The sequence below is a fragment of the Mesocricetus auratus genome, unplaced genomic scaffold, assembly GCF_017639785.1.
Source record: "Mesocricetus auratus isolate SY011 unplaced genomic scaffold, BCM_Maur_2.0 Super-Scaffold_100676, whole genome shotgun sequence".
Classification (NCBI taxonomy): Eukaryota; Metazoa; Chordata; class Mammalia; order Rodentia; family Cricetidae; genus Mesocricetus; species Mesocricetus auratus.
Window position 1 is genome coordinate 102367993 of NW_024429266.1, and position 18461 is coordinate 102386453.

Below are 18461 nucleotides of genomic sequence, written 5' to 3' on the forward strand. Positions count from 1 at the left end.
CCCAGAGGCAAAGCAAAATTAAAAAACAAGAAACCAAAAAAATAAATAAGTAAATAAATAAATCACAGGAGATGGCCCGTTTTGGCTTCTGTTCCCTAAAACCCACATTCGGTTCGGTCTCAGCGCTAGGAGACGGAGGCAGGGAGATTGTCATGACTCTGAGGACAGCCCAGGCTAACGAGGGAGGCTGGAGAGACACAGTTAAGTGCATCTGCTGCTCCCACAGGGGACCCGGGTTCCCACGTGGTGGCTCACAACTATCTATAGCTCCTGTCGCAGGGGACTTGTGGCTCTCCTCCGGACGCTGTGGGCACGGGCATGCGCACGCCCCCCGCGCCCCCCAGCATAACTAAAAATAATAAGAGGGAATCTATCAATAACTAAGGTAGCCCTGGTGAGGAGGTGCAAGGGTTGTAAGCGCTGGCCGAGAAGCCTGGGCTCAATCTCTGGATTTACCTGGTCGGAGGAGGAAATGACTCCACCCAGAAAGCCACCACATGGCACACAAATACAATGAAATAAGTAAGACACAGATAATAGAAATTAGAGGGGCTGGAGAGATGGCTCAGAGATTAAGAGCACTGGCTGCTCTTCCAGAGGTCCTGAGTTCAATTCCCAGCAACCACATGGTGACTCACAGCCATCCATAATGGGATCTGGTGCCCCCTTCTGGCCTGCAGGGGTACATGCAGACAGGACATTGTACATAATAAATAAATAGATCTTTAAATAAAAAAATTAGAAACGGTCCACTTTCCCATTAGACTGGGACAGGGGACGCCGCAGCTCTGTCCCAGGGGCCCCTAAATACCTACCCACCCTCCTCCAGCCACATCCTATCCCTGCCAGGACACAGTTCCAAGTCTGTGGAAGTTCTTCAGAGCTGTTTGCTGAAGTATCCTATGGCTGCTTGACCCTGGGTGGTTGCCATTTTTTTTTCAATTTCTTGGTTTCCTTTTTGCGCAATCTGGATTCTGTTCTAAAAGGCTTCTGATTTTGTTTTGTTTTTGAGACAGGGTCTCACTCTATAGCCCAGGTTGTCCTCAAGCTCACAGAGATCCTTCTGCTTCTGCCTTCAGAGTGCTGGGGCTGAAAGCCCCACTTGCCCAGGTAGCTTCTGATTGTATTTACATATTTATTTATTTTTGTCTTTTTAAAATTTATTTTTGCTGGGCGTCGGTGGCCACCCCTTTAATCCCAGCACTCGGGAGGCAGAGGCAGGTGGATCTCTGTGAGTTTGAGGCCAGTCTGGTCTACAGAGCGAGTTCCAGGACAGGCTCCAAAACAAGACACAGAAACCCTGTCTTGAAAAACCAAGAAAAAAATTAATTTATTTTTTACATTCCAATCCCAGTTCCCCTTCCCTCCTCCTCCCAATCCCCCCACCCTCATCCTACCCCCTTCTCACCTGCTCCTCAGAGAGGGTAGGAAGTCTACTAAGTCTGTTTCATCATGTAGTTGAAGCAGGACCAAGGCACCTCTCCACCCCACTCCCCTGTATCTAGGCTGGGCAAGGTTTCTCTCCATACAGAATGGGCTCCACTAAGTCAGTTTGTGCATTAGAGTTAGATCTTGGGCCCATTGCCAGGGGCCTCATATACTGTTCCCGTTGCCCCATTGTCAGCTATATTAAGGGAGTCTAGTGCAGTCTTGTGCAGGTTCCCCATTTGTCAGACGGCTTCTGTTTTTAACAAGGGGCTCTGACATCCCATCTGCAGCGTTAGCTCACTCCCAGAGAGAACCTAATGCCCCAACAGGGAGTGGGTGTGCTGAGCGACTGCCCACTCTGCTTGTCCCAATCCCTCCAGAACCCATCCTGTGGAGCAGCTTGGGGGAGCCTGTGGCCTAGGGTCAGCCAGACAAGATGTTGATTAACACCAGGGTCAGACTTTAGAGTGAGGGTCCCCGAACCACAAAAGGGGGCCGCCTGGTGAGGGTGGAGACTGCGCCTGGCCCAAGCCTCACTTGAAGGCGACATTCACAGGACACTTTTTTTCACTTCCTTGGCCACACTCTGCTGAGGTGTCAGACCCCCACAGCCACAGGAATGAGGATGGAGGGTTCATGTGCCCCACAGGCAAACAACCTTCTCTCCAAGTTGGAAGAGGAAGTGTGGGAGGGTGAAAAAATGGGGCGATGTTTGCCAACTGGCCTCCTGCTGTGGTGATTGCGACAGACACCATGCTGGAGGGACACTTACTGGGCCAGGGTGCTGGGTGGTCCAACCTTCCACCCCTCCTAAGGGGTGCCCCCTTCAGGGTGGGCACTGGCCAGGGTCCCAGGCAGGAGGCAGGAGGGAGAGGCGGTATCCCCGTTCACCTGGCGGGTTTGCCTAATCCACCCCTCAAGGGCGGACACACTCAAATCTGAAAGCACAGATTCCCAGTTCCCTAGTTGGGTCTCTGCCCACGAGGCAGGCAGAGGGCGGGCGGGAGGCACCTGCCCCATAAAATAGCCCCCTAAGGACCCGCCTGGGTCAGCGTCTGCACTCATTGGCGTCAGAATGCACAGCTCTGTGGGGATCGTGGCTCTGGCGGTCCTGGGAGTGGCTGTATGTGGTGAGTGGACCAGGGAGGGACAGCTGGACACAGCAGCCCGGTGCACCTGGGGTCCCCTGCAGTCAAACGCGCTCCAAACTGCGAATCTGCCCTCTGAGCCTCCTGAGCTCTGAGCTTTTACCAACAGCAAGAATCTGAATCTGAAACCTGTAGACTTTATAGAATTAAAGAACTAGAATTCACCTTGGGGCCGGTGAGGAGACTCAGCTGGTAAAGGGGGTCGCGGCCAAGCCTAAAGACCGAGTTTGATCCCCTAGACCCACAGAGGGGAAGGAGGGAAATGATTTCCTGCAAGTTGTCTTCCGACCCGGGCAGGTTCACTGCGGTCTTGAGGGGTGTGCACCACCCACCAAGCTTCTGAGTTTGTAGCCTCTCGGAGGTGTATTTTTCAGTGATGGGGTTCTGGTCTGGGGCAAGAGGGTGTGTGTGTGTGTGTGTGTGTGTGTGTGTGTGTGTGTGTGTGTGTGTGTGTGTGTGTGTGTGTCTGACGTCTCCCAGACCAGGCAAGAGGGTGTGTGCGCGCGTGTGTGTGCGCGCGTGTGCGTGTAGGTGTGTCTGACGTCTCCCAGACCACCCTGACCCTTACAGTGCACCTCCCTCCTCCGCAGCGCAGCCCCGAGGCCGGATCCTGGGTGGCCAGGAGGCTAAGGCCCACAGTTGGTCCAATATGGCTTCGGTGCAAGTGAACGGCACACACGTGTGCGGCGGCACCCTGGTGGATGAGCAGTGGGTGCTGAGCGCGGCGCACTGTCTGGACGGAGTGTGAGTGGCGGGGGGGGGGGTGAGGCCTCGGGAAGGTGGGGCGTGGGTCTGAGGCGGGCCCTCGTCCTGTCCCAGGACCAGTGATGAGTTTGTCCAAGTGCTCTTGGGTGCCCACTCCTTGTCGAAGCCCGAGCCCTCCAAGCGGCTGTACGACGTGCAGGCTGCAGTGCGTCACCCGGGCAGCCGGCCTGACCGCATTGAGGACGACCTTCTCCTCTTGAAGGTGAGGAAGCCGGGTCCTGCCCACCCCATGGGTTCCATTTCCCAGCCCCGCCCCCCACCGTGATGTTACCCTCCTCCCCCCCTTAGCTGTTCCAGAATGCGTCTCTGGGACCCTACGTGAGCCCGCTGCCCTTGCAAAGCGAGGACCGGGACCTGACCCCCGGAACGCTCTGCGACGTGGCCGGCTGGGGCGTGGTCAGCCACGCGGGGCGCAGGCCCGACGTCCTGCAGCAGCTTACAGTGCCAATCATGGACCGGAACACCTGCAATCTGCGTGTGCATCACGACGGGGTCGTCACCCAGAACATGATGTGTGCCGAGAGCAACCGCAGGGACAGCTGCAGGGTGAGGGGTACAGCCTGGGTCACGCGGCGTGGGTGGGTGGAACCCAAGGCTGGCAATGGGCGTGGCTCGGGAAGGGGCGTGGCTTGCAGGAAGAGCTGAGTTCAGGAGTCCTGGGAGCTGCTTAAAAGTCAGAGTGGCTTGGCTATTGGGTGGGTATGTAACTCGTGGCCCCTCCCCACAGGGCGACTCTGGCGGCCCCCTGGTGTGCGGGAACAAGGTCGAGGGTGTTGTTGCGTGGGGCTCCCGAGTCTGCGGAAACCGCAAGAAGCCGGGCGTCTTTACCCGCGTGTCGACCTACATAGACTGGATCGAAAACGTCAGGCTTGGTAACTGGACGGTCTGAGGTGACCCCGGAGACACGTCTCACAATAAATGCATGCTTCTGAGACCTGTGCGTCTTTTTGATTGATTTTTCGAGGCAGGGTTTCTCTATAGCTTCGGAGCCTGTCTGTCCTGGAACTTACTCTGTAGATCAGGCTAGCCTGCCTCTGCCTCGCGAGTGCTGGGACTAAAAGCGTGTGCTATCCCCGCCCCGCCTCCCTGTGCGTCTCTTTTGAGCTCCTGCTGCGCACACACCTGGGAAGCTGGAGACAGGTGGTTCCGCGCTCGGCCACACGGAGGCGGGCGTGCTCTTTCGAGTAACCGTGGGGCGGTGCCCACTCCTACCCCAGAGGTCCTGCTGCACCAGGACCATCATCTGGGCTCGGACAGCGTTGCTAAGACGCTCTGAAATAAACATAAATACTAAAAGGGGAAACAGACACGGAGAGGCTATGAACAAAGGCTGAATTCCAACCCAGAGCCCCTATTGGTTCACTGAGGAAGGAGTTGATGTCTGCAACCAGTCACAGGGGCTGGAGAGCTTGTGGGTGGGCAGAAGCCAGACCCAAACCCTGTGCCTTTCTACCCCGAGGCGGCCAGGGACACTGAGGCAAAGGGAGGGTGAGAGAGGAAGTCATCCATGATCCTGCTGGGAAAGGCAGAACTGGAGCCTGTGTGTGAATTCTGACTCTGCACTTAGTGCTCAACAAGCCCTCACTGAGCACCTACTGTGTGCCCTCCCCAGGCTGGGGCAGAGTAGGCACAGGCCTAGGCAAGCCCCAGCTGGGTTCCCTCCGGAGGTTAGTTCAGTACCAATTGTCCTACAATCCCAGAGTGCTTCACATCTAAACAAATGACCCTGGTGACATCATCCAGCTCCTTCTGCTGTTCACTAACATGTGTGGTCAGCACTGCAGAGAGTGGATGGGCAGCCTCTCGGGGCGGTGAGGAGGAAGGGGCTCATTATGGAGGGTGCTGTCACCCCAGTGGACATGCCCTGGCCCACAGGAAGTCAAGGAGAGCTTGAGCAAGGCCAGGATGCCTCACACTACCCTGCTGGCTTCTGTTGGTAGAGGCAGTACCCTAGAGCCAGGAGTGGGCACCACAGGGAACTCACAGAATCCTCAAGTGTACAGAATGTTCCAGAAGGGTACTGGGATGGGAGCACATGCCTGCTATCCCAGCACTCAGGAAATAGAGACAGGAGATCAAGAGTTCGAGGTCATCCCCAGTTACATAATAAATGTAGGGGAGTAAAGCTGGTTCCAGGTTGGGGGACCCCACCAGGCCGTTATCTTGTCTGCCTATGGTTCCTCTCTCAGGCTGTGTCAGAACCGCGGGTGAGGTGGAGCAGGAGCCCTCTGGAGCCAGGGCTTGGACAGCCCTCCCCAGTGCTGGGTCACGTGAGGTCCCTGCCCTGCACTCTGCTCCACAGGGCTCCAAGGAGAAAACAACAAAAGCAATTACCAAGATCCAGGCGGCCTGGGTCTCGCTGCCTGTGACTGCTGTGACTGCAGGGGGCAGGCAGGAATCCTGGGACCAGCAGCAAAGGCTGCCAGAAACCAGGGGATGGGAGGCAGTGGGGAGGGGCAGAGCCCACCAAGGCACACACGTGGGCCCAGCAATTCCCATCCAAGTGGGCACCTCAGCAGAGCCTCGCTGGGTAGACGCGATGGGGGCATCGCGACAGCATGAGCCTGGAGTACTAGAGAACTTTATTGGGCCTGCCTTCCACTCCCATAAGCCCCAACGGAAATGAGGGAGACAGTCCCAACCTGGACAGGAGCACATGCACCATGGCCTTTTGAAGAATGGGCCCACAGCCAAGCTCCTTCAAGCTTAGGGCCCTGGAGATGGCCTTGTACCCCCAGGAGGGCCAGACCGGGGCTGCTGGCAAAAGCCAGCCCCTCTGATGAGGACAGCAGTGTCAGTGTCCCATCACAGAAGGCAGGCCCATGCGTCTGCTGAGCATGGCTGGGACTCAGGCACAGCTGATGGCACTCTCTGCAGGGACTCAGGCACAGCTGAGGGGTGCTCTCCGCGGGGACTCAGGCACAGCTGAGGGGCGCTCTCCGCGGGGACTCAGGCACAGCTGAGGGGCGCTCTCCGCGGGGACTCAGGCACAGCTGAGGGGCGCTCTCCGTGGGGACTCAGGCACAGCTGAGGGGCGCTCTCCGCGGGGACTCAGGCACAGCTGAGGGGCGCTCTCCGTGGGGACTCAGGCACAGCTGAGGGGCGCTCTCCGCGGGGACTCAGGCACAGCTGAGGGCACTCTCCGCCACAGGCCCCCACACAGGCAGTTCTTGATCCAACGCTGTTCCCACTGCTTCACAGCCGTTGCCTTGTTGGGTGACTTCAGCATGGTGACACAGCCACACCTGGGGAGTCAGGGGATGGTGACATTCACTTCCCACCAGTCCAGAATACCCTTACCTCCTGCAGTGATGCCAAGCCCTGGCCACCCAAACCCCAGGTATGACAGACCACGCCCAAAGGCCTCCTGAAGCTGCCTGGCCTACAGATCCCAGGCGCTGTCTGAGCCCAGGTGGAAGCACAGGGGACCTGAGCCTGGCCACAGCCGCTCACCTGGTGCAGGCTTTACACTCCTCAGTTGGGTAGGCACCCAGGTGCAGCCTCCGGAGGTGGTCGATCTTGGGCTGGCCGGGGGCCCTGGGGATGAGAGGGAAGTGAGGGAATGTGGCCATTTTAGCCTGGCTTCCGGTGTGTGCCCCGGGGCTCAACCATAAGAAGCATAGCAGATGGCCTTTCCCTGGTGAGACAGGCCAGAGTTTCTAGAACCTTCCAACCATGGCTGGATATGGGTTGATGGGAACGAGTACACACAGGAGGGAGCAGAGGCCTCACTGTGTGATGGGCATCAGCAAACCCTGAGGCCAGCATTGCTCACTGCAGCCTCCACAAATCAGTGAGTGGGAAGGAAATGAATTCTACACCCAAAGCTGTGGACCAGAGCCGGAGGCAGGAGGATCAGAGTTCAACGCCCCTTTGCTCCCACACAGGGGGTCTAAGGCAAGCCTGGGCTACATGAGACAAAACCAAACACCTCTATGCACACAGCAAAGGTTGGAATGCCACAAAGTTCTCTCTCACGGCAGAGACCTGATGAGGCAGACCTCGGTCCTTAGACACACAGGGCTCTAGAAGGTGCTGGAAGCCCAAGGCTGGGCAGAGCGTGGGGGGAAGGCAGGACGGGCAGGTGAGCACACCTGGCCAGGCCATCCAGCTGCAGGGTGGAGGTGTTGCTCGGCAGAGTTGGAGCCCTGCCAAAGCGCAGGCGCAGGGGCTGTTTGGGCTGCAGGCGGCTGACCAGGCCGTCGCTGGCAGGCAGCCAGTCCAGGCTGGGCACCAGCAGCTGGCTGGGCAGCAGGCAGCACTCATCCACCAAGCCCTCATCGGGTTCACTGGCTGGGCCCTCATCACGGCCTGTGGGGGGATGGAGGTTACCACACTCAACAGCCTTGCCAGGAAGCCACTCTGTCGTCCACGCAGCACCCACAGCTGCCTCCCCGGGGCTCCACCCCTGACATCCCAACTGTGAGTTAGGGGCCCGCACCCCACGCACTGGGGAACGGCGAGACGCCTAAACTCTGGGGGGGGGCTTGTATTTGGCGGGTACAAGGTCTCACAGCAGATCCACAGCTTGGTGAGCAGCCGGAAGAGCAGGGACATGCTGTCCTGGGTATCTGAGGTAGCTGTGTAGACGGGCAGACAGCTGGGCTTCAGGAGGCCCCAGATGCGGATGACAACCATCAACTCTCGCAGCATGCCCAGAGAGGTGCCGTCTCGTAGGAAGCTGTGTCCTGGCCTCAGCGGGGAGCCCTGTGGTGTGGACACTGGGGTTGAGGCTGGATGTGTACAGCCCAGAGCTGCTGTGGGTGGTGTGGGCCTGTCAGTCACCAGCTAACCCTTGCACTCTGGGGGGGGGGGCAGTGTGACCCTCACCACAGGGAGTACTGTGGACGTGGCGTCGGGGAAGGCCAGAACTATGTTCAGTGCCCTACAGACCAAGAGTGGCTCAGAAATGACCAGTCCAGGGCTGGAGAGATGGCTCAGAGGTTAACAGCATTGACTGCTCTACCAGAGGTCCTGAGTTCAATTCCTAGCAACCACATGGTGGCTCATATTGTCTATAATGAGATCTGATGCCCTCTTCTGGCATAAAGGAGCACAAGCAGTTGGAGCAGTCATACACAAAATAAAATCTTGAAAGGAAGAGAGAGAGAGAGAGAGAGAGAGCGAGAGAGAGCGAGAGAGAGAGCGAGACAGAGAGAGAGAGAGCGAGACAGAGAGAGACAGAGAGAGAGAGACAGAGAGAGACAGAGCGAGAGAGAGAGAGAGCGAGAGAGAGAGAGAGAGAGAGCGAGAGAGAGAGAGCGAGAGAGAGAGAGAGAGAGAGAGAGAGAGTGAGAGAGCGAGAGAGAGAGAGAGAGAGAGAGAGAGAGAGAGAGAGAGAGAGAGAGAGAGAGAGCGAGAGATGGCCAGTGCAGTGTCTGCAGTGTCAGGGACCTGGTAGGCACCCACCAGGCAAGTGTGGCTGTCTTAACCGCCCATAGAACCCAGGAACCCAGGGCCTTGACCTGTGACCCTGCAGCCTGGAGGCCTTTGATGATCAGAAGCCTGAGATGACCTGGGACAGACAGGGAGGCAGAGGTACCGGCTTCTGGGCCAGGAACACCACAGTGGGAGGCAGCCTCACAGCCGCACCCACCAAAACAGAGGCTGGAGCGGAGACGGGAGGGGAAGCTGAGACAGGCTGGTCAGGGGCGGGGCGGGAGGTGGGCTCACCTGGTTGGGCAGGCTGACCAGGAGGTAGAGCACGAAGTCACCCACCCACTGCAGCAGCTGCTGCAGTGCCTGCAGAGTGTTCATGTCCAGAACAAACTCTTCCGTCTTCAGGTTGATCATGACCTTGTCGATGTCTGTGGGGACAGGGAACATGGGGAAAGCTATTTCTACAGGTTGCAGGGCAGGGTCCCATCCATGCTGGGCAGCTGAAAGTGGAACTCGGGCTGGAGAGCTGGCTCAGAGGTTAAGAGCACTGACTGCTCTTCCAGAGGGTCTGAGTTCAATTCCCAGCAACCACATGGTGGCTCACAACCATCTGTAATGAGATCTGGCGCCCTCTTCTGACCTGCAGGGACATATGCAGACAGAACACTGTGTACATAATAAATAAATCTTTTTTGTTTTTTTGAGACAGGGTTTCTCTGTGGCTTTGGAGGCTGTCCTGGAACTCGCTTGGTAGTCCAGGCTGGTCTCGAACTTACAGAGATCCATCTGCCTCTGCCTCCCGAGTGCTGGGATTAAAGGCGTGTGCCACCAACGCCCGGCCCATAATAAATAAATCTTAAAAAAAAAGGAAAGTGGCACTCATTCGGGACAGCTGGCAGTCGCTCCCACAGCTCTGCAGGAAGGAATATCACAGCTGTGAAAAAGCACACTATAGACACAAGAACCTCACATCAGGCACAGTGTGAGGTTCTACGACGCACTGGAAGAAACATTTTTTTTCTTTTGAGCAGGATCTCATGTAGTTCAGGCTGGCCACTAACTTGCTATGTAGCCAAGGAGGACGTTGAATCCCTTGATGTTTGTGTGGTACCACAGCTGGTGGTGACCTACCACCAACCCAACGCACGTTATGGATATGAAGGCTGCACGGGGCTTGGGCACCGCTCCAGCACCCACCTCAAGGGCTGACTTTGGACTAAATGGTCACCATGACCCTTGCTCTTTACAGACAGGGAAGGCCGCACACCCACCAACATCGGTGATCTTGGCGCAGATCTCGGCCAGGCGGTCCCCAGGGCTCTTGTCAGGGGTGTTGAGGAAGTGCGGGCGCAGGAGTGACTTGAGGGTGGATGTGATGGCCATGAGGAACAGCTTGGTGTGGTAGTCACATACACGCGCCACCGTGCAGGGTGACAGTTTGCACAGTGAGGCCTTCATGGCCAGGATCCGGGTGGAGAGGACCTGGGTGGGGCACAGACGTAAGCGGAAGGCCTGGCGGGCTCACATCCGGGGCCCAGGGTGTGCTCAACTTGGTCCCCAGAGCACGGGATGATGGGAAAAGGCCACTTGGCTGGGACACTTGCCAGGCAACCAGAGGCATGTGGGTCGCCTCTCTGGGCTTCCCTCTCTGTAATTCAGTGGGTACAGATCATGTCCCTGCCACTGTGAGGACACCCATTAGCAAGGGTGACAGTGGCCAGTTACAAGTCCCCACAGGTTCTGCTGTACCCCAGTCCTCCCCGACTGCTCCATTCTGACGTGACATCTCGCTCTGCAGCCCAGACTAACCACTGACTCAGGGTCCTCCCCCTGCCTCAGCTTCTGGAATGCATGGTCCGCAGGCCTGCACACCCCTCCAGACTCTCGCAAGCTAGCTGGGCTTGGGTCACTCTCTCTGAACAGCTGCCTCTCCCTCTGCCCTGGGGGCCAGTGGCCAATGCCTCTGGCAGCCCATGTGATGCACACCTTGGACGAGTTCTATTTTAGAACAATCTAGAAAGACCTCCGAGCTTGGGGGCAGAGTGAGGATGAAGGTATGGATTTGAGCTGCCCACCAGGATCACTGTAGGTGGCTTCCTGGCACCTGCTAGGCCTTGGGCTCCACCCACAATGCCACAGAGGGGATGGGCAGGTTACTCCCTCCCCTTGGCAGCAAGGGGGCATTTGATTGTGTGGGCCCTGTCCACACCCCCGGTGTGCGCCCCACCTGCTGCAGGGCGGGCTTCTGTCGAGTGTATTCCTCATGCAGCCGCTCCACCAGGCTCTGCACCATGCTGGGCTGCACATGCAGCAGGATGTCCCACCAGTCATAGCCCGTCACCATGCAGTACTCCAGCAGGAACAGCAGGTGCTGCAGAGCCAGCTTGGGCTCCAGAGGGTGGCCCAGGGAAGGAGAGATGCGCAGCATGCTGAGCTGAGGGGAGGCTGTGCTGAGGGGACTGCTGCTCACCACAACCTCCTCTCCAACCCTCCCTCCCCTCCCCAACCGGCCCGCCCTTTGCCCTCCCGGTCTGGGCACTCACCTTCCCGTGGTTGTCGATGCCCACCAGGGCTAGCGATGTCCAGGAAAGCTGCATAGCTTTGAAGTGCACAGCCGGGCCTGTGGTGCGCGGACGCTTCAGGGCGGGCTCATCCAGGGAGCGTGGGGTTGAACTGTAGAAAACCGCCATAGTCTGCAGTGACAGGCGATGCACCATGTGCACGCTGCCATCTTGGAAGGCCAGCGCCAGGCCTGGGGTAGGGGAGTGCAGTCAGTGCAGGCTGGACAGCGGCTGCCCTCCCTGTCTCCCTTAGTGACCTCAAGATCCAGAGAGCCCCAAGCTCTGTCCCAGGGTCCTCCTCAGGCTCAGCTACCACTCCCACCTTTATTTATATATTTGTTTGTTTGTTTTTTCCAAGACAGGGTTTCTCTGTGACTTTGGAGGCTGTCCTGGAACTAGTTCTTGTAGACCAAACTGGTCTCAAACTCACAGAAATCCACCAGCTTCTGCCTGCCTAGTGCTGGGATTAAAGGCTGTGCCGCCACCACCCAGCTGCCCCCACCTTTAATGCATTCTCCCTATCATATAGCAGAGAGTCAGGAAAAGAAAGACCTAGAAACCCAGAGGCAACGCCCCCTCATAGCTGAGCAGCTGAGAAGGCACCGGACTGAGGGAGCCGAACTCCGGATGATTATGTGTCTGCTCTGTGAAAGGGTTTCAACTCACTGTCAATTAGCCACAACTCTTTATGTATTAGGCACAGCTTTCTCCTAACTGGCTATAGCTGTACACATTTTAGTTAATCAGTCTACGTATTAAGGCATGTGTTAACTGGCCACAGCTCTTTATATATTAAGGAGCACAGCTACTTGGCAGGGAGACAGTTGGCACTCATTCCATGAGACTGGGAACCCACGGCACTAAATATCCCCTTCCCACCCCACACGGCCAGGTGCGGTGCTGGCTGCTCCCGGGTTCACCATACCGAGGCCAGGATAGAACTGGGTGTCACTGGCCACCTTGAGGTCCGTGTTGGTGAGTGAGATGGGCAGTTTGGGCAGTGCCACTGCTGATACTCGGTCCAGGTCGTTGGTGGCTGACAGGATTCGCCACTTGAGGATCATGGGCTGTTTGTCACCGACTGGACAATTGGGACAGGAAAGACAGGGGTGTGGGAGGAGTACAGGAAGGAGCTCCACCTCAGGGTAGCAGGGCCACTTGTGTCCCTATTTGGGAAGACTCAGCATGGCCAATCAGAGTACTTCTCCTCCAGCCAGTTGGCCTGGGGACTGGCAGGATCCAGTCCAAGGGTTCCTCTTGTCTGTTTTGAAACTGGGTGGCCTTGAACTCCCTAAGTAGCCCAGGCTAGCCTTGAGCTCTTACTCTCCTGCCTCACCTCCTTGGTGCTGGGGTGACAGGTGTTCCCCAATGTGCCCAGTTCACTCCCTGCTGGGGATGGAGCCCAGCCCCTCTGAGACCAGTTACCTGTCAGTCAGTCCCCATCTTTGAAACCAGTCCTGACCCCACGGGGAGCCCCAGCAAGGGGACCAGAACGGCTACAGCCCCCTGTTTAGAGCAGTCGGGGCTCCTGTGGTGGAGGCTCTCTCTCACAGGGGTGTAAAAGCAGAGGCAGACACAGATGGGCAGTGCATGGCAGTCACACCAGCTCTGCAGAGGCAGAGGCAGGAGGACCACTGAGAATCTGGTCAGTGGCCAATGGAAGCCAGCGGCTGGTATCCAGGGCCTCTTGGCTCCTGTCGCCATGGTCACCAAGCCTCAGCTTCACCCCAGGCACCACACACTGGGCAGGAGAACTAGGCCCCGGCTGGTGTGTTCACCCTCGCCAGGCCCACAGCAGGCATCGTGCTCTGGGGATGTGCATGGAAGGCCCAGTGGACGTGTGCGACAGGTGCCGGCCCTGCCGCCAGAGCCCAGACTGCCCGGTGACCACAGGCATCTGCAGGAAACACAGCAGGATCTACTCACATTTAATTACTCAGTGGCCACAAGGGCCGTTTATATAACTGTAGTGAGTGGCCTCTTGATACAACTTCATTAGGCCGCCGATTAGGTCCTGCAGCCACCTCTAAAGCCACCAGGGCCCATTAACTCTGCCTCCCGCCTCCCTTTCTGAGCCAGGCTGCTGCAGGGCAGGCTCAGGGAAGGAAGCGGAGGTCTAGGAGGCGCTCTGGAGAGAGGCGCTGGTAAAGCCAGCAGACTTCTCTTGGAACTGGGATTTCTAGGTCGCCTCCCTTGGCTGTGCATGCCCTCTGACAGCTCAGCCCTTGGTCTCCGGCTTCCAGGCCGACCAGACTGGTGAGCCTTCCATCCCACTCTAGCCAGGAAGCCAAGTCTCCCGGGACTTTTGAAGATCAAGTTAATCCAAAAATTAGAGGCCACACCTTTAAGCCTGGGGCCCAGGAGGCAGAGGCGGATGGAGTACTGTGCATTAGAGGCCAGCCAGGAACACAGAGACCCTGTCTCATAGAAACCTGAAATCCCATGAGCTAACGGACCCCTGGTGGCTCCCGACCCCTGCCTGACTCACCCACAGGCGAGATCTGTTGGAAGATGTTGTTCACAGGCAGGCCCTCCTTCCGCAGAGACCAGCACTCCACCAGGCTGCTGGTCTGGCTGGAGGCACACAGGAGCACCTGGGGGCGGGGCTCAGTGAGGACAGGGTGGGGTGGCTGTCCCCTGGGGCACCTGCCTCCCAGGCCTATTTGCATCCTTTAGCTATAGGTCCTCAAGATACCTCAAGATATGCCAGGATGCGCAGGGCCTCCTGAATTACAAACTCAGTGAGAACACCAGGGTAACCACAGGGATAACAGCCCCAAAGACGGTCAGCACGTATCTATCCCAAGACAGGTCTGGGGACTCGGGAGAGGGACTCAAGCTGGGGACTCTGAGCTGGGGACTTGCCTGGATCATCCAGAGCCTGGTTTCACGGTGGGGTTGGGGAGAGACACCATGCCCGCTCCGGAGGTGGATGAAGGAGCCACAGCCAAGGGATGCTGGGCGCTTACCTGCTCCGACATGTCTCGGGCCAGGAACTTGAGGTGTGTGATGGCGGGGAACCTGTCCTTGCGGTTGGGGTCCGTGGTGCAGCGCATGAACAAGGAGGGCAGGATTTCAGTGTCTATGCGGCACTTCTCGCTTACCACGCTCACGCACACCTTGTAGAACTTCACAGGTGACGCGCTGCTGCCGTCTGCAGCGGCCACCACAATGTTCCCACCGCCCGTGAAGGCGATGTCGGCGAGCGCCACTCGGCCCCGCAGCCGACACAGGCTCTCAGTGGACGTCAGTACTTGTCCGCTCGGCTTCAGCAGGGACACAGTCACCAGGCCACTAACTGTCACTGCAATCCAACCCTCCATGGGCTTGCCACCAAACAGCGTGAGTGAAGGAGAGAATTTCACACGCGAGAACTTCTCCCCGAAGCTGGAGGCACCGGACTGCAGGAGGGGGAAACGGAAGGAAGAGCTTGCTCAGCTACTTGGGGTTCACCTTCTATGACCCCCACGCGCACAGAGCAACAATGTGGCAAGAGCACTGCATGACGGGGCCTCTCTATCACACAGCCTCCTCTTCTGTAATTCGCAAGCAGGGGATTCCTCAGGGGATTAAACTTGGTCCTTCCGTTTCTCAGTTGGGACCTCAGAGGCAGCAAGATGGCAGGTGGTAGTAGGCTATGGTGCCACCAAAGCTTCACCCAAGAGCAGGCGGGGAGGTGTGCGCTTCCTGTGGAGTGCTGCCTCAGCACCGCTACTATCGTCCTTGTAGTCTCCATTTGCAAACTGGTGTAATTCACATACAAAACACACCTTGTTTGTTTGAGACAGAGTTATGGTCCTCCTGTCTCAGCCTTCCACGAGCAGGAATGAGGACGAGGCACTACCACGACCATCTCGATAAAGTTATTTTGTTCTGTGTTTTGAAACAGGGATTCTCTGTCTCACCCTGGCTGTTCTGGAACACACTCTGTTAACCAGACTGGCCCCAAACTCACAGAGATCCGCCTGCCTCTGCCTCCTGAGTGCTGGGATTAAAGGCGTGCACCACCACCGCCTGGCTTGTTTTACATTATTTTTTTAAGATTTGTAGCTGGGCGCATTATTTAAATAGTGACACACACCTTTAATCCCAGCACTCGGGAGGCAGAGGCAGGCGGACCTCTGAGTTTGAGACCAGCCTGGTCTACAGAGCCTGAGCTCCAGGACAGGCTCCAAAGCAATACAGAGAAACCCTGTCTCGGAACCCCTCCCCCACATACACGCAAAAGAAAGAGATGATGCCTGGGGTCAGGCAGGCAGGCAGCCGCCAGCCAAACAGAATGAAAGAAAGGTAAAAATCCCTGAGGCAAAACACAGATGAAGAGAAACAGGTTAAAATAAGTTATAAGAGCTGGTGGGACAGGCCTAGGCTAAGGCTGAGGTTTCATAACTAATAAGTCTCTGCCTTGATTTGGGAGCTGTTGGTGGCCCAAAAGAAAGCCTGCCACAGGTAGGAGTGGTCTCAGCAGGCAAGTGGAGGCTGCTGGGCCCCAAGGACGTGAACAATCGTGGAACGGATGCCTGGCCATGCCCGCTTCCTCACAGGTGTCCAGAGGCGTCCACCTCCCCTCCGTTATTGAGGAAGTAGACTCTCAGATGCCCTGAGTCCAACTCCGTTGGTGCCCACTCCTCACTGGTTGAGCTTCAGAATGCACATGGACAGGGGAATTCTGGGTCATCATTAAATCAAAGCGGCCTGGGGTCTGAAGGCCACATAGCAGCCATCTGTGAAATAGGACACCACTGGATGCAGCTCCTGTTAAACAGGGCCACCCCATAGAGGCCATCATTCCATCATGGAAAGGGCAGGCTCAGCGGGGACGGCAGCCGCTGCCAGCGGGCCCTCACAGCCCCCTCAGGGGCCCTCACCTTCTCCACGTGCAGGGCGAGTTTCACACCATTGTGCAGCCAGGACAGCGCCACGATGGGGTCCCCCTCCACCTGGCTGCCCACTGAGCTCTCCCAGCTGTTGGCCAGGTGGTCAGCCATGCTCCAGCATTTGATCTGCCCATCCGCGTCAGCTGACAGGAGCCGGGAGCCTGTGGGGACAGCGGCAGACGGGCAGGGTGGCTGTGCGCCACTCTGGATGTAGGACGGGGACTGCAGAAGGCAGCTGCGCCGCTCAGGGCTCTGGACTGAGCGTGGAGCCCGTGGCCTCACCTGACTGGTCCCATTCCAGGCAGGTGATGGCCTCGCTGTGGCCAGAGCTGATGGAGTGCACTTCCCAGGGGTGTTCGGTGTCTAGAATATGGATCATGCGCGTCAGGTCTGCAACGGAAGAGAGCAGGTGAGGTCGCGAGCTCCTCCATGCTGCTCACTGCCTGGACGGGGTTATGCAGGGCAGCCCAGACACAGCGTCCCTCTCAGAGGCACTAACGTTAGAGACCGCCACAGGATGTGCCCGCTTTCCCTAACCCTCTCACCCGCAACAGAGGGCCTGGCTCTGCCACCTCGAGCCCTTCAAACTGGGACACACCGGGTCTGGAAATCCGAGGTGTGGCGGATCCACAACTGGAGAGGCTCCCTCTATGGCGTGGGTGCCCAGGTCCCAAGCACTCACCCTGGTCATCGTTTCGGAGGTCTGTGGTGAAGGCGATGAGGTTCCTGCAGGACCAGGCGCAGGCCAGGGGCAGCGAGGGGCAGTAGGTGCTCTTGGTCCACCGCTCCCACTCACACACGTAGGCCAGGTCCATCATGCCCACGGCACCCAGCACCGCCCCTGGCTCCTGGGGAACAGGGAGGTCCTGGCTAAAGTGGGTCTAGAATGTTCTCCAGTGCCTGAAGCCCGAACCCTCCTCTAAATTCCCTGATGCCGGGCCTAAAGTTTCCCTCCCAGATCTCAGCCTGAGCCCAGCCTCCGAGCACTAAGCTCCCTCCACAGCCAGGCCCCACTCCTGCCCCTCCAAGTCCCCCAGCCCGGCCCCCAACAAGTTAGCCTCCAAAGCTGGGCCCAAGACCTAAATCCTGAGCCTAGACATAGACCCGGGTGGCTTCAACCACGTCCCACAAGCTCGCCAAGCCACCCACACCTTCTAAGGCCCTAGGCTCCAAACCCTCGTCTTCTAGTGTCTTCTAGTCTTTTCTTTTCTTTTCAAGACAGGGTTTCTCGGTGGCTTTGGCGGCTGTCCCGGAACTCGCTCTGTAGACCAGGCTGGCCTCGAACTCACAGAGATCCGCCTGCCTCTGCCTCCCGAGTGCTGGGATCAAAGGTGCGCACCACCGCCCGGGCAGACCCTCTCCTTAGCTGGTGATTATCAGGCCAAGGACCCCTCCATCACTGCCAGACCATCATGCCTGGCTCCCACCCCTCTCAAACACTGCTCCCTAGGCCACGCCCATCGCTAGCAGTTTCATTCCTTCAGGCTCCGCCCCTCCGCTCAACTCTTTACGCAAACCACGCCCCTTCCGGTCATCCCCATACTCTCAGGCCACGCCTCCTCGGCCTGGTCGCCTCAGGCTTCACCGCGAGCACGGGTCCTGACCACGCCCATTCCACACCGTCCGCTACCCAGGAAGCTTTGCTCACCGGCCCGCCCTCTGACCCCTCAGGCTCCGCCCCTCGGCCTTCCGCTCGTGGTCGTCGCCCGGGTTGCGCCGGTCATGCGTTCCGCGTCCTGGCACTGACCTGTCCGCCCCGAGCGCCCAGGCGGCCGGGCTGCCGCGGTCCACACTCGCCCCAGCGCCCGGGATCGGGCGCCGCCATCTCTCGGCCCGCGCCGGCCCCTCGCACAGACTTCTGGGAGAGCCCCGGCTCCACCTCCTACCCGGTCAATTTGCATATTGTAATTCCTAGTAGCCATTGCGGCTCTGTGTACGAAAAAAGACAAATAATCTGTCCTTTCTGATCACTAGCTACATTTTGCATTATAGGTTTAGTCTTATATAAAAGAAAGTAGAGAAATAATGGGACTTTCGTAGCGAGACTGCAGTCACCCTAACGGAGAAGGGCTTGAATTCAGAGACTATAAATACTGTCTGGACGAGCGTGGGGTTTGTGCTCGCTTCGGCAGCACATATACTAAAATTGGAACGATACAGAGAAGATTAGCATGGCCCCTGCGCAAGGATGACACGCAAATTCGTGAAGCGTTCCATATTTTGCCCATCCCCCAGAAACACCAAGTCATGCTTCTAGTCTTTTTTTCTAACGCTCAGTAGTTGTTTACAGACTGCTTATCTCC

At 57.7% G+C, this 18461-nt stretch overlaps 2 protein-coding genes and 1 non-coding gene across 6 annotated transcripts; 2 read left to right on the plus strand and 1 right to left on the minus strand.

Annotated features, from left to right (window-relative positions):
• The first annotated feature begins 2399 nt into the window (after nt 1-2399).
• Nucleotides 2400-4275, plus strand: Cfd (complement factor D). The gene is made up of 5 exons (XM_040738146.1): nt 2400-2558; nt 3167-3320; nt 3396-3543; nt 3630-3887; nt 4069-4275. Exons 1-5 carry the CDS (start codon nt 2504-2506, stop codon nt 4228-4230), a joined length of 777 nt encoding a protein of 258 aa, XP_040594080.1. The 5' UTR covers nt 2400-2503; the 3' UTR covers nt 4231-4275.
• Nucleotides 4276-5906: 1631 nt separating this feature from the next.
• Nucleotides 5907-18014, minus strand: Med16 (mediator complex subunit 16). 4 transcript variants are annotated; one of them, XM_040737936.1, is made up of 15 exons: nt 17906-18014; nt 16841-17006; nt 16441-16548; nt 16150-16319; nt 14251-14682; nt 13770-13875; nt 12207-12362; nt 11264-11472; nt 10948-11154; nt 9992-10202; nt 9015-9148; nt 7856-8048; nt 7436-7652; nt 6795-6878; nt 5907-6586 (listed from the first exon to the last, which is right to left on the minus strand). In XM_040737936.1, the coding sequence occupies exons 1-15, from the start codon at nt 17981-17983 to the stop codon at nt 6427-6429; spliced, it is 2631 nt and encodes an 876-aa protein (XP_040593870.1). In that variant the 5' UTR covers nt 17984-18014; the 3' UTR covers nt 5907-6426. The 4 variants fall into 4 exon arrangements, with proteins under 4 accessions (XP_040593870.1, XP_040593873.1, XP_040593871.1 ...); XM_040737939.1 differs by having other exon boundaries at nt 7436-7654; nt 7853-8048; XM_040737937.1 differs by having other exon boundaries at nt 17807-18000.
• Nucleotides 18015-18274: 260 nt separating this feature from the next.
• On the plus strand, nt 18275-18381 carry LOC121137400. Its single transcript, XR_005874640.1, has one exon. It is a non-coding gene; the product is annotated as a U6 spliceosomal RNA (small nuclear RNA).
• The last annotated feature ends 80 nt before the right edge of the window (nt 18382-18461 follow it).